The sequence below is a fragment of the Sorex fumeus genome, unplaced genomic scaffold (genome assembly GCF_029834395.1).
Source record: "Sorex fumeus unplaced genomic scaffold, SorFum_2.1 ptg000072l, whole genome shotgun sequence".
Lineage (NCBI taxonomy): Eukaryota > Metazoa > Chordata > Mammalia > Eulipotyphla > Soricidae > Sorex > Sorex fumeus.
Window position 1 is genome coordinate 65,707,087 of NW_026606129.1, and position 15,488 is coordinate 65,722,574.

A 15,488-nucleotide genomic window follows, 5' to 3' on the forward strand; every position below is an offset into this window, starting at 1 on the left:
GTTGGCTGTGTGCAAGGAAAATGCCCTACCTGTTGTACAATTGTTCTAGCCCCAATAAGTAGAATATATCTGTTGGGTAGAGTTGTTGCACTGCTGAACATATGGGGCGACTGGATTAGATGTGGCTGTGTGCCTGCTTGAAGGGTGTGGGAGCAAGTAGAGGTTAGAGAGACAATGCCTGTGGGGAGGGACAGAAAAAGGCAACTCCCAGCCTAACTTCTCAGAGACTCCCAAGGGATTGCTACAAAGATTCAGCCTCAGCACAGCAGAAGTAGAGCAAACACAGTGAGGAAGACAGGTCGAAACCCAGGAAGCTCAATGAGTGGGAACAGTAACATGGAAGGCTCAACCAGCATGAACCAGCTCTGTACATTCTTAAAGATTTTAGTAACACCATGCTAAGGATATTGAGCACTGTAGCACTGTCTTCTTGTTGTTCGTTGAGTTGCTCAAGTGGGCACCAGTAACATCTCATTGTGAGACTTGTTGTTACTGTGTTTGACATATTGAATATGCCACAGGGAGTTTGCAAGGCTCTGATGTGCGGGCGGGATACTCTCGGTAACTTGCCAGGCTCTCCGAGAGGGACAGAGGAATCGAACCCAGGTCGGCTGCATGCAAGGCAAATGCCCTAACCACTGTGCTATTGCTCCAGCCCAAGGATATTTAATGAGCTCAAATAAAAAAAACAGGGACACAAGGACACAGATAATCATAAGAGCGCACAAAATTATGAAAGCAGAAATGAGAAAACTACAGTCAGAAATGACAGAACTAAAAGAGTGTGGTAGGTAATATGCAAAGCTCAATAGAAGGTCTGAGTAGTAGAATAACAATAACAGTAGTTGAGAAAAAGATTGGGGAGCTCCCATTTGAAATGGAGGAAACCTCAGGAAAACAACAGAAGATGGGAAACACCTGAAAATAAACAGCATACCAGAGAACTATGGGATGAGCTCAAGGGAACGACATAAGGGGCAGAGTGAAAGTACAGCAGGTAGGGCATCTGCCTTGCATGCAGCTGGTCTGGGTTCAATCCCTGACATCCTATATAGTCCCCTGAGCACTGCCAGTAGTAATTCCTAAGTGCAGAGCCAGGAGTAACCCCCTGTACATTGCCGGGTGTGACCCTAAAAGGTCGCCCCCCCCCCACACACACACAGAAAGAGGAACAATGTAAGAATCACTGGAGTCCCTGAAGAACAGGGAAGCAATTTTGTTGAAGAAATCATAGATAAGAATTCCCAGAATTGGGGGCTGGAGTGATAGCACAGCGGGTAGGGCGTTTACATTGCACGCAACCAACCTGGTTTTGATTCCCAATATCCCATAAGGTCCCCCAAGCACCACCAGGAGTGCATGAGCCAGGAGTAACCCCTGTGCATCGCTGGGAGTGAACCAAAAAGCAAAAAAAAAATCAAGGAACATAGGCATCCAGATTCAGGAGACCTAAAAGGTTGCTGTGAAAGAACACAGATTCAAACAGAAAAACTCCAAGATACATTGTATGCCGAATGGCAAAAGTCAAGACAGAGGCAGAATACTGAAAGAAGCAAGATCAAAGAAGGAAATTATACACACAGAAAAATCCATAAAATCAACAGCAGATCTATGAAATAAGACTCTATGAGTCAGAAGAGAATGGAGGGATATAGTACAAAAACTCAGTGAAATAAACACCTCTCACCAAGATAATTCTATCTAGATTATCAGTCAGATTTGAAAAGACAATACCTACCGTCAGACACAGGTGTCAGGCACAGGCAACAGTTAAGGGAATTCATAGCCTTAAAACCAGTTTTGCAAGAAGCTTTAGAGGAGCTTCTTTAAGAAGACAAGACAAACTTCTCAGAACTTGAATTAAGTATGGCATTCACTCATGACACTTATGATTGCCCTTGACTAGATTAAAAAGGTTTGTTTACTTTTAGCTTGCTAAGGGATTTTACACGTTTTCAATGAATAATTAATATTTTATTTATGTTGAATGTCCTCTGTTGGATCAAGTGTTTTTTTAAAACACACAGAGATTTTTATTACAATCTTTTATTTATTTATGCAGTACTTAAGCATTATCTGTAATGTAATATTTTTAACATAAAGCCAATATTCTCTTCCTTAGGATAAAACACACCTATATTCTTATAGGCCAATTAAGATTTTTTTCTTTAAATTTTCTTAATCATCACCTTTTCACTAATATTTACACTTGTAATATTTATCTATTTCATGAAACTTTTAAAATGTATTAGTGAAGAACTATTCATAATATTAAATTTTAAATTCATATACCTGTACAAAAAAGATGCATGGCTTTTGAAAAAAAAAGTTTATGAATATTTATTTACAATTTTGTGGAATTTCAGAAGCTGAGCTCTATCCATCTTTATGTAAGTAAATGTCACCACCTCCACAATAAATAAAAATAAAAGATCTCTCTCCTATGTGGGTAAAAAATGAAACATAGTACAAGAACCACAAATTGTCTAAGTCATCAGAACTAAAGATTTTGTCTACAGAACTGACCTTACATGGGACACTTGTGGAGGGAAGAGGGTTCTCTGGTGCTGGATGTGGTGTGGGAATGATGTTTGCACGAAAAACATAATTGAAAGTATCATGATAACTCAATAAAAGCGGTTCAAAAAGTTAACGCAAAACTTCCATGTTGAGGTGCCATTTCCAGGCACTGTTCTAAGGAGAAGAGCTGGAAAACGCAGAGGATTCTGAGCAATTGCTACCTTATTGAATGCAAAGTGAAGCAGTCAAGGCATGCAAGATCATTGGCGGTGGGTACAGTTAATTACATGCATGGACAGAGATGGTCAACTCTGTCCTTTGAATCTTATAATGTTATGAACTCATGATGACGCAATAAACAGAATATTTCATTACTAATTTAGTTTTTTTTAGAAGCCAATTTATTTAATTAATTTATTTTCTTTTTGGGGTCACGCCCAGCAATGCTCAGGGGTTACTCCTGGCTTTGCACTCAGGAATTACTCCTGGCGGTGCTTGGGGGACCTTGGGATGTCGGGGATCAAACCCGGGTTGGCCGCGTGCAAGGTAAACACCCTACCAGCTGTGCTATGGATTCGGCCCTTCATTACTAATTTAAAATAAATAAATGAACTTTTAGCTCAAGGCTACTACTCATCACGGCCTTTGGTATTCTCTGTACAGGTGATTCTATACAGAGAAATTTAGGGCAAAATTCCTTACGATTTTTAGGATTTTCAACAACCCAATCTCCTACTCAATTCAAACTGCTAGTGGAACCCCTACCTCCTCAGAAACACATTTCCAAATGCTTCCTAGTAGCAGGTTGTACCAATCCAAGTACCACTGTATCAACCCAGAGATCTACACACCCATTTCGAAATGAAGGAAAACAGCAAGGTTATGTGGACAGCATCAACACATTTTTTTCTAACACAAAACAGAAATGCACTCCTAGGCACACAGATACTTGGCCATGTTCTATATAATAGATGTCTGTAATAAGCATGCAAAAGCGGTTGAAAAACAATTTTTCTTTCTGGAATTAAGAGTGGATTTTATTTGTTTTCATAGATGTCTCCTGCATTCTTCTCTTTCTTCTTTGTTGCTTTTTTTTTTTAAATTAGCAAATCTTACCTTATAAAAGGTAAAAGCAATTTCAGCTCTGGAGAACAAAAAGTGGCTTAACAGTTCCTGGTGTTAATCTAATTCTTGTTCTTTTACTATCCCTGGCACGGTCAGCTTTGTATCACAAAGCCCAGGATCACTGTTTTCACTTACTCCAAGGCAGTTTCCAGACAGACTGGCTATTATTCTTGTGCTAGAACATGGCAGTGCTCAAACAAAGCTTTGTTCAACTCATCCATCTTTTTTTTTTTTTTTGGTCTTGATGGGACAGATCCTCCATCAAGGTTTTTGTTTTGTTCTGTTTTTGTTTTAGTTGCTTGTTTTTGAGGGGGTGGGAGGTTTGGGGCAACACTTGGTGCTCAGGCGATAGTCCCAGCTCTGTTCTCAGAGATCACCCTAAGCAGAGCTTGGGGCATCCCATGGTGCCAGAGATGGAACCTAGGCTTCCTGCATGCAGAAAATGTTCGTCATGTAGAGTTATCTTTCTGACCCAAGGTCCCCTAGGTTTTAGCTTGACTTTCACCCAGTCGTTCTTAACAGGTTCCCATGTCATCCTGAAGAGCAATGAACATTATACTGAGATGTGAGTTCTAATGTAAGGGGGAAGAAATGACATGTGTACAGACAACTAGAGGGTAAAGACCAGGGATGCCGCCCAACATTCTATAAGGCACAGGACAATCCTCTCAGCAAAAAGCTTACACAGCCCAAAGTATCAATAACACTGAGGCTGAGAAACTGTGTCCACCATTTGCATTTCCTATATGACATCTTAAATATTTTCCAAATTCTTCCTGAATCTCTCCCTTATGTAAATTTATCATCATAGCACGCCCAGGTGATAGGGTACAGCTGAGTATGAAGAAAAAGTAAAACCCTGAAGATGACTTCAACCAGTCAAACATGGCAGAATTCAATTTTCTGTTTTGTTATAGGGTGCTCTGTCTGATGCTGAATATCATATTTGCAGTGACCAGATGCAAACAATCTGAGCAAATGCTGATTATTTTTAGTCCAGTCATTAAAAATATCATAAGACAAATGTTTTCTCTTTCTGTTGTCATCTGTTATATATAGTAATTTTTTAAATGCTACTTTAACATATGGTTAAATTTTTCCATTGTAGCATTATCTGTTATATTTTTGTAATTTTTAACATATATTATGGAGATTAAGTTTTTCAGCTACAACATTTTTGTGAAATTAAGTGTCGTTTTTCAAGAACTCCTCCCTAAATGAGAGACAACTTTTTATTTGCATTATACTTTATTGAAGGCGTTTCTCAGTAGAAATAGAATAATACAGTGTGTCATCTGAAAATACATTACTAACCCCATGATCAAGGAGTAAAATGAAAGGTTTCTAACAAAAATGAAAGCACATCACTTTCAACTCTAACTAGTCTTCAGTATTTGCCTTCAGCACAAAGCATTTTAACATTCACTATAATTTCTCCTGATAGAAAAATAATTTTTCTCATACCAGAGACAACTAACATGACATTAAACCCCAGGATTTCTACTAGAGAAATACATTAAGGGTCTCATTTTTCTAATCTTAGAAGGCACTTTTCAAATATCTTTAAGCCTACAAACAGTTCCTTAAGTAATGACTTTAAAAGACCTCAAAATTTGAAAAATTGAAGCATATGTTTTATGCAACATGATCTCTTAAAAATTCTTCAGTATAGATTCACATTTTATAACTAGCTAGAAGAGGTATTCTCTCTCTGGGGTACAACTTCCATTTCTAATCATCTGTGTCATATAGGTTTGAGTTAATACGGGGAATAGAGAAAACCATCTAAAGAACAATAGAATTATAAGAAATGGGAATATTCTTTCATCTGTTATAATTTAAATCACTTGTTTAATAGCATTAATACTTTTCTTTCAAATCAAAATTGAAGAAAGTTAAGATATATTTCCCAAAGATATTCATTTCAGAAGAGTTGAGTGGTCTCTAAGAATACCATAAGGACTTACTCTTGAAATTGTTGAATTTTACTAACACTCTACCTTGTCAATTTCCTGTTCTCTTGAGCCAAACAGCAATTTTTTCTTTCATAATCTGAACATTAGAGGTGTTTAATGGTCTTAGAGAAAAATCCTCTTAAGATAGGAACTGAAAATAGTTAAACTTTGGAGAATTCAAGGTCCAATTTAACATAAAATAATGCAAACAAAGGAAAGATGGTCTCTTAGAAGCTGTTGAAAATGAGGTTAGCAAGAAAATGAAACAAGCTCACAGATGTATTTAGGTGTGAAAACTCACTGTTCAAGTACTGGCAATAGAATGGTGATGTCAAACAAAGATATTCAGTCACCCACCACCTCATTTGAAGATCCAGACAAACTTAATCAAACACTCTTGTTCTCATTAAACATATTCTTTAATAATACCTATCTTAAACAGAAAAAAATAATTATAACTCAATCTAATCTTCTGTGACTATCTCAACACAGATTCTCTTCAATGCTTATGGAGATAATCTCTGTGAATACTTCAATTAAGATTTTTTTTTGTAGTGAGAATTAGAATAGAGATCACAAGAAGGAAGTGCCTGTGGAGTTTGGAAGAGTAATACAAAAGGATAAAATGAGTTTACAGAAGGTTACGGTGATTTGAGCAGATCAACAGCCTCAGATGAATAGCAAGAACTCAATTTGGGGACTATAATCCCAAACCTTGCATAGATGAAATTTCAAATCCCCAATTTTCAAGTTATATATACGAACTATAAATAAAAAGCCATAATTTGTAAGTAATAGTAATTACATCAAAATGTTAGACATTATCTTGTGGACTAGCCAAATCCTACCTGTGTGCCAACTAGTTCTTATATATTGGAAGAAAGTGAAAAATGGCTAATCAACAGCAATTTCAATTACTGGTATGTTCTTGGGTCTTCCTTAATTAACAAAGCACTTTTTCTAAACCATTATCACATATAAAGTCCTTAAGATGAAAGAGAAGTTTCAAAACACTCTGTCAGCTATAGGGATCCAAGAAAAGAAATTTTATGCATCAGAGGAAAAGATGAGCCAAACACAGCAACAACAAAGTCTCCAATGGAGACATTACTGGGCCCGCTCGAGCAAATCGACGATCAACGGGAGGGCCTTTACCTTTACCTTACCTTAGAGGAAAAGATGAGTTGGTAAATGTTAAATATTCTGGTAAGCCTATCTCTCAAAGATGGACAGGTAAGGTCTTGAAAAGGTCCAACTTAACTTGCAAAACTCAGCAATGAGAAAAAAAACAAACAAACAATCTATCTAATCAAAATATGGGGAGAGGAGTTGAACAGATACTTCCTAAAAGAAAACCTACAGGTGGCAGAGTTATATGGAAATATGACTTCATCGCTTATCATCAAGGAAATGTAAATCAGAAGAACAATGAGATATTACCTTACATCAGTGAAATTACCATACATCAAAAATAGGAATATCTATCAGTAACTATCAATACTCGTGCGGATAAGAGGAAAAGGAATCTTTATTTGCAATTGTAAGAATTAGAATAGAGGTCACCGGAAAGAAGAAGTGCCTGTGGAGTTTAGAAAAGTAACATGATGATGAAATGAATTTAGAAATGCTGTCTGTTTCAGTCTCTCTAGAAAAGCATATAAAGCCATCTCAAAATATAAAAAATTCTACTTCTAGGGGCCAGAGTGATAGCACAGTTGGTAGGGCATTTGCCTTGCATGTGGCCAACCCAGGTTCGATTCCCAGCATCCTATTTGGTCCTCAAGCACCACCAAGAGTGCTTCCTAAGTGCAGAGCGAGAAGTAACACCTGAGCATCACTGGGTATGACACCCCCAAAAAATTCTACTTCTATATGGCCCAGCAATTTCACTTTCTGGTAATTACCCAAAGGTCCCAAATCAGTATTTGGTTTTTTTTTGGGGGGGGGGGGGGTTGGGGGCCACACCCAGGTGTTCTCAGGGCTTACTCCTGGTTCTATGAACAAAGGCTCTCATGATGAGTGGTCAGTCAGAATGAGAGAGACAAATACAAAATAGTCTTTATCTCATATGTGAGATATAATGAACACAGTAAGGGAATTAAAATCAATCAGCTTGTAACTTGTAAATCCCTGATAATAAGTCTGAGTTTGCCAAGTGGGATGAAGAGAGGGGCTATGTGGGAGGCGTCCTTGAGACATTGGTGGAAGGACACTGACATTCTGGTGGTGGTGTTGGAACACTATATGCCTGAAATTTTCTTATTAACCATATTACTGATCATAGTATCTAAATAAAACTTGGAGAGAAAAAAACCCGGCTTAGAGAAAGGGTTTTAAAGCAGCAAGAAGCAAAACTTCATAACACCAAGAAATGAAAAGCAAGAAACTGTATATCAGTGAGTTCTATGCATGAGACAGAAAAAAAAACAACTTCATCTAATCGAGCCAATAATATTTACAGCCTGTGGGCAGTGTCAAATATTTCAGGAAATGCCAATGTCTTTCTTTATAAAGAAAGCCCAAACCTAATATTTAAACACGAGGTAAATCACTGAGGACAAGGCAAATCTGTACTTCTTCACACTCCTTCACAAATCTTAACAGTCACAAATCGTAACGATTCGTGGCCAAATCGGACTTCTCTACTGCCCACCCAAAGTGAAGTTTCAAAGTATCTCACATTTCAAAGTCAACATTTGTTAGATGTGTCTCTACAAGCTTCTGTTAACAGTCAACCATGGCAATAGAGAATGAATTACAAAGGGCCCCCACAAGGCTCAGGTTCACGTCTCGACTCCAACCCCTTCTGAATCCCTCACATCTTCAGCAAGCAAAGCCAGCTCTCCCTCCTGAACGGGAATGATGAGGAACAGCATCGCGGAAAACAAAATCCACAACTGGCTTCCCAGCAACAGCGGTACCTGTTCAGGCTTCAGACCCGGCGGGACCCAGGCGTACTCTTCCAAGGCACAGCCTGAGTCATCGTCTGAGGTCGAGTTCCTCTGGAAGTCAAACATGAGTTTGCTGACAGTCTTCTCCATCTCCAGGGGCATCACTGTCACCATGTGCTCCCCCTGAGGGCACTTGCAATGCAGGCAGATCTTCCTGAAAGCAGCAAAGGTGGTAGGTGAGAAACGAAGCAACAGAAATAATCTTTGCCATCAGCCTTCCACTCATCAGCTCTTAGAGTCTACACCATCAACATATTTCCTTGGCAAATGGCTTTTGGCAGAAGCAACTAAAGGAGTGTTCATTCACTGACACGCCAGTCTTCGCAGAAGGTGTGTTTGAAGTTTGAGAACATTGTGAAAGGTCAGAGATCACCAACTAAGCATGGTTTAAACATGGAACTTTATTTAGTTATCTGCTTATTTTTATTGTGGGTCACACAGGGCCGTGCTCAGGGCTTACTCCTATCTCTGTGCTCAGGCATCACTCCTGTCAATGCTTAGGGGACCATGCATATGTGGAACAGGGGATCAAACTAAGGTTGAATTCAAGCGAGGCAAGTATCCTACTTGCTGACTACCTCTCTAGACTAACATAAATGTTTGAACACGAATCCCAACTTTTAAAAACATCAATATCCCAAAAGGAATGTCTAAATACTCTTTTACTAGATAAAATATTGGATAGTTACCATCCAATACTTATGATTTATATTAAGGATAGAAATACTAGCAAGAGTAATGACTCATTAATAGTAACTAAATAAACAATCCATAAAACGACAAGATATATTACCAGGATATTTAACAAATATGAACAGCACACCACTTTTATATAAGGTTTCCAGATGATGGAAATGAAAAGTGTTTCTAAAGAAAATTGCATAGAAAATTTTAAGAAGAGCAAAAATATTTTATTTTTCTCTTCCAAATCTGTACTAAGAACTCATGAGAAAGATATTTTTACCTTTGCTAAAAATCTCTGTAGGTTTGAAATTCTAAATACAAAATAAAATTTTCTGTCGGTAGTTTTTAAACTATATCTATTATGCATGTGAATTATTTCAAAAAGTAAGAGCCAAAGCTAAAAGTCTCTCTCCCAAATTGAACATTTTCTCTTTTAAGGTTACCACCTGCTCCTTTTCCCATGGTGACAAAAACGAAGAAGCAACCGAAAGGTTGATGTCAGCCACACAAAACAGCTAGCTCCTACCCATGAAATAAAAAGAAAAAGAGAAATGGAGGAGGGAAACGCTTTCCTCTGTCTACTCTGATCTTTATTATTAGTTTCAGAAGCTCCTTATAAAGGCAGTTAAACAGCCCAGAATCCTAATTCCCACATGTACCTCGAGTTTTTAATAATAGCTTTGTTCAGATGTAATTCACTTACCATAAAACTCAACATGTTAAAGTGTACAATTCAGTGGTTTTCAGTCGTCACAGAATTGTGAAACCATTGCCATTATCTAATTTTAGAACATTTATATCACCTCCCAAAGAAACCTCGCTCACATTAACAGGAACTTCCCACATTCCCCCCACCATGATCCCAGGCTATGCCAAACACTAATCTATTTTTTACCTCAATATCTTCTGTTTTTATGTATTTTCTGGAAATTCCATAGAGATGGAATCAGATAATGATGTGAAAGTGGCTTTTCTCCCATTGCATGATGTTTTCCAGGGAAGTTCATGTTGTAGTATGTGATAACCTTTTATTTCCCTTTTCTTGTATTGTAATACTCCATTGTATGGTAAAATACTGGATTCAGTTTATCCCTTTAGCAGCACATAGACATTTGGACTTTTTTTTTCTACTTTTTTTTTTATTTTGTGAATAACATGGCTGAGTATTTACATATAAGTTTTTTTTTCTTTTTAAAAATAGAGTCGTTGCTTGTTTTCAGTTCTCCTGTGCATACACCTAGTAATGGAATTCCTAGGTCACAGGCTAAATTTATTCTTGGTACTAGGAGGAAGTGTTAAAATATTTTCTGCAGCATTTTTACATTTTAATTATCAAGAAACGAATGAGTGGTCCACTTTGTTCCACAATTCTGCCATATAAGTCACTGTCTTTCTTTTTGGTTAGTGCCACCCTAGTCGGTTTGAAGTGCTATCTTGTGGTTTTTTGGATTTGCATGTCCCTCATGGCTAGGGATACTGAGCATTTTTTAAGGTGTTTATAATTCCTTTGGAGAAATGTATACTCAATAGGATTTTCCTATTCTATATGTAAATTCTATTTTATCATATTATTGAATATAATCATTCTTCATATACTTTTTGGTAAAAAATACTTTATCAGATGGACTATTTACATTTTTTTCTCCCATTCTGTGGGTTTTCTTTGCTTTCTGAGTATATCCACTGAAGCACATTTTAAACAATCTTTTTACAACTTACAATTTTTACCAAGTCCAATTTATTTTATATTAATTATGTTTTATCATAGTTAAAATTGCCTAGTCTAAGACTATAGAGTTTTCCCTAAAAAAATTTCCCTAAAAGTTTTACTGATTTAGCTCTTATATTTGGGCCTATGGGCTGGAGCGATAGCACAGCGGTACGGCGTTTGCCTTGCACGCAGCCAACATGGCCGACCTGAGTTCGATTCCTCCGCCCCTCTCGGAGAGCCCGGCAAGCTGCCGAGAGTATCTCACCCCCACGGCAGAGCCTGGCAAGCTATCCGTGACGTATTCGATATGCCAAACACAGTAACAACAAAGTCTCCAATGGAGACCTTACTGGGCCCGCTTGAGCAAATCGATGAACAACAGGAGGGCAGTGAGTGATCATTTGGGCCTATTACCAGTTCCAAGTCAATTTCTTAAGAAGCTTGGAGTTGAGGGTCCAAATTTATACTCATTTGGGTATTTAGTTGTGTATAGACCTAGGAAATGCTGGCTCGGGCCAGAGAAATAGCTCAACTGGTTGAACATATTCTTTGCATGCATCAAGCCTGGGTGTGATCCTGTGTACTGCATGGTTCCCTGAGCACCACTCAGAGTGACCACTGAGCCCAGAGCTGGGGACTAGTCCCTGAGAACCTCTGGGTGTGATCCAAAAACAAACAGAAGAATAAACAGAAAGAGGCGAGTCTTTCTTTATTGAATTGTCTTGACACCCAATTGATCATAAGTGTAAGGGTAGCATTTCTGAAATTGTGGAATAAGAGTGTTCTTTAAAAAGCATGTTTGGGCTGGAGGTGGCACAGGGAATAGGGGGCTTTCCTTGCATATGCCTGATACCGTATATGGTCTCCTAAACCTGTCAGAAATGTTCTCTGAGCGCAGAGCCAGGAGTAAGCCTTGAGTACAGCCAGGTGTGACACCAAAATTGAATAAATACATAAATAAAAGCATGTTTGGTTCTTCTAGGTATCTGGTTTTTGCATCTTAAAATAGGAATTTTAGTGTACTTATTACAAAAAAACTAATATTTTTGAACATTGCAATTATACATCATTTTCAAAAATGTTGCTATCTTAAAGTATTAAGTTTTTCAAGCTATAAAAAAGATGGCTTCATTTATTTCAGTTTAATGTTTTCAAAATTATGTCATCGTTTTCAGCGCCAAGTCTTGCTCCTCTTAATTTAACTTTAAGAATAGCATAGTTTTTGATGCAATAGTAAATGGAATTGTTTGCTTGATTTCATTGTTAGCTTTTTAGTGTACTGAAATACAAATGATACTTGTATGTTGATCTTGCATTAACAGGACCTGCATCAAAACTTCATTGAGCAATTTTTCTGAACTTGTTTATATAGTTCTAAAAGGTGTGTGTGTGTGTGTGTGTGTGTGTGTGTGTGTGTGTGTGTGTTTGTGTGCATGCCAACTCAGGATTACCTATATTCAATCATGTTACCTAAATACAGTTAGGCATACACCTTCCTTTAATATGTTGCCTTTTATTTCTTTGTTTTGCTGAATTGCCCTGGCTGGAACTACTGATGTATTAGAAAATGGAAGATTCTTGTCTTGTTCCAGATCCTAAAGAAAAACATCTAACCTTTCACCATTAGTATTTGGCCATGGGATTTAAATAAAAATGTCCTTTGTCAAGTTAAAGAAGCTTCCTTCTATGCTTGTTTTTGAGTGTTTTAAGGTAAAAGGCTATTGGACTTTGTCAAATGATATTCTGAGTAAATTGAGATAATCCGTTTTTTGGTCTTTATTCATAACTTGTGCCTTAATTTTGACAACCAAATTAAACAAAATCAGTTTAGGCCAGTTTGGTCCAAGTTAGGCAGTTGTCAGATCCCTCACTTCCTGCTTTTCTTCAAACTGGATAGGTAGACAGAATGCACACTTGAATCTGGTTTGCATCTCTAAACTCAAAGAAGTTCCATCCAAACACTGACTGCTGCTTTTAAAAATAATTCATACTCATTTTAACAGCAATGCTTTGCTTTTTAATAATTAGCTACTACAAAGAGGTTAGAAATATTGGGAAGCAGTTGTGTTTTTCCCCTCCAGGATTTTTTTTTTTTTTGCCAGTTTATGACTTACGGAAAAAAATTCAGTGTGCTTAAGTAAATTAAGGATGCTCTTTGGTGACTAATGGCTTTTACTAGAAAGTCATGCTTTCTTTTAAAAAAGGTCTTACACAGTCCTATTTCCAGAATATTCATCAATAAAACTCTTCTACTCAGCTACACAAGGAAGAGCTTAACAGTTAATGCTGAGTGGACATGCTCTAACGATCTAGCTCCAGGAAGAGGAACTAGATAAGAAGTAAGCAAAGCAGAATTATAGAGCGTGGTCCAGAAAAGTCTCACTGAGCAGAAGCACAATCAGAGGAAGGGAAGGAGAGGGCAGGAAGGGCATTATTTACCCATTCACCACTTAAGTACCTACCCTTTCCAGCCATTGCTCTAAGCACTCGGGTATTAAGCCTCCCCCTCAAAGATCCCTGCCATCATGAAACATATTTTTTTTTGTGTATATGTGTGTGCGTGTGTGTGCGTGCGCGCGCACGTGCGCCCGGGTGTATGTATGTGTCTATGTACATATATAAATACTATGTATTTTAATGACCCATATGTAGGACATATATGGCCATATACGCACATATATGCATAAAGATACACAATAATCAATAAGGAAAGCAAGGGATTCAACCATATAGTATATGAACAGTGCTAAGACTACAGAGAACAAGAGTTGTGAAGGAAGACAAAGGTAATCAGGATTTGGTGGGGGCCAACATGAGCAGACCACTCAGCATTTGCCTGTCTTAGAACTTATTTACAGAAGCTCAAGTAAGCAAACTAACCCTATGAGAAAGGTAATATCACCCCCACTTTACGGAGAAGAAAACAAAGGTTTAAAGAGGTTAATTAGCATGATCAAAGTAAATCCTAACTAGTTAAGCCAGCAGAACAAAGTAGGATCTGATCCCTGATGCAAAACAAATACCTATGGCAGGCTTACCTGCTTCCAAACACAGGATGCCCTTTTCCTCTGCACCACACATTCAGAAATATCAACCCAAAGAGTGAAGGGAAAAAAATGACTGAGAAAGCAAAAATGATGACTTGAAACCAAGAGGACCTTGTGTATTTTCCCTGTTAGTTGCCTGTCATTCATTCCTCATTTATAAATAACAGGCACCCCCATGGGAAGGCAGTTTTTATTTGCAAAGAATTGTCAACCTTTCAGTATTCCATGACAGCCTTTGGAAAGATTAATTTAATAATCTCTGTTTATAAACACGAGCCCCAAGATCCAGATGCTCAAAAAGGTAAAGCCAAAAGGATTTATTTCTCTTGATCCTCATTCTCTCTCCCTCTCTTAGCAAAATACACACAGAAACCCCCTGCATTTCTTTTCCACCTCACTGATTAAAGCTTTTCAGGAGTGTGTAGAGAATTTAGGACTTGGCATTTAGAAAAAAAAAAAGCCCAATCCATGAAAATAGAACCTCCTAGTAAAGCAGGATTCATTTAAAAAAAATCACAACAAGAAAACAAAGAAACACCCCACCATATAAATCATGCATTGGTTTCATTCTGTCAGCATTGACAGTCTACCTCCACATAATTGGATTTATGAATGACAGGTTTCCAGGGAATAAGGCAGGATTCAGAGAGCGGAGATCCCGCATTCCTTTCCTTCCTTCCTTCTACCCTGCAACCATCTCTGCAAATGCCCCCACCTCTCAACCCCAAAGCTACAGTAATTCACTTCCACATACACTTCCACATTCAGAAAATACAGAGAATACACAATACAAGCAGGTGAAGGCTTTTAAAAAAAATCAACACATCTGGTCATTCAGGCTGGTCACCTGTCATCTGATCACCCCTATTTGGAGAATGACTTTTTTTTTTAAATCAATTAACCTACCTCCTGTAAAAAAATTCATTATAAATAGATGGGGTGTGGGGTGAGTCTCATCTTTGAAACGTTGACAGGTTATTTACAGTACTGAACCCCGCCAGCGTTTTGTGTGAAAAGTGATAGAATGAAGGCAAAAAAAGGAGTCTTTCCTTATAATGCAATTCTGACAAGTTCACTGCAAAACAATAGAAATCTATATTTGAGTGGGACTGTAAACATCATTCACTCCTTTCTCTTTTCACTCTGCCCCCTGTACTAAAAATATTTTTAAAAATACTCTTATGTAGAAACCCAATATATGAAACAGCTGCTTAAGTGTCTATAAAAGAAGGAAACCCTGTGCCCAGTTTTTCTCAAGCTCAATCTTCTTCCCAAACTCCAGGTATTTTTGTGTTCTAGAGGTCCTACTGACTCAAAGATGAAAGTTTGGGAACCAGCATAAATCACTGAATTAAGCTCACTTCATCAAAATAGGAAGCAGGTGCTGGATAATTCAGTAATGGAAAGGAAGTAGAGATTTTCGACAGTTTTAAGAGATAAATGATTTCTAATTATGAATTTCTGCACATAATAATGATTCTAGTCATGGGAAATT

The 15,488-nt window shown here is 37.8% G+C and overlaps 1 protein-coding gene across 2 annotated transcripts in view; it reads right to left on the bottom strand.

Moving 5' to 3' along the window:
* PRICKLE2 (prickle planar cell polarity protein 2) overlaps positions 1–15,488 on the bottom strand; it is a 185,121-nt gene that overhangs the window by 92,011 nt on the left and 77,622 nt on the right. For both annotated transcript variants that reach the window (XM_056128961.1, XM_056128960.1), the window contains exon 2: positions 8,522–8,705. In XM_056128961.1, the coding sequence (XP_055984936.1) occupies positions 8,522–8,665 (144 nt within the window). In that variant the 5' untranslated portion in view covers positions 8,666–8,705. The remainder of the gene's footprint in view (positions 1–8,521; positions 8,706–15,488) is intronic.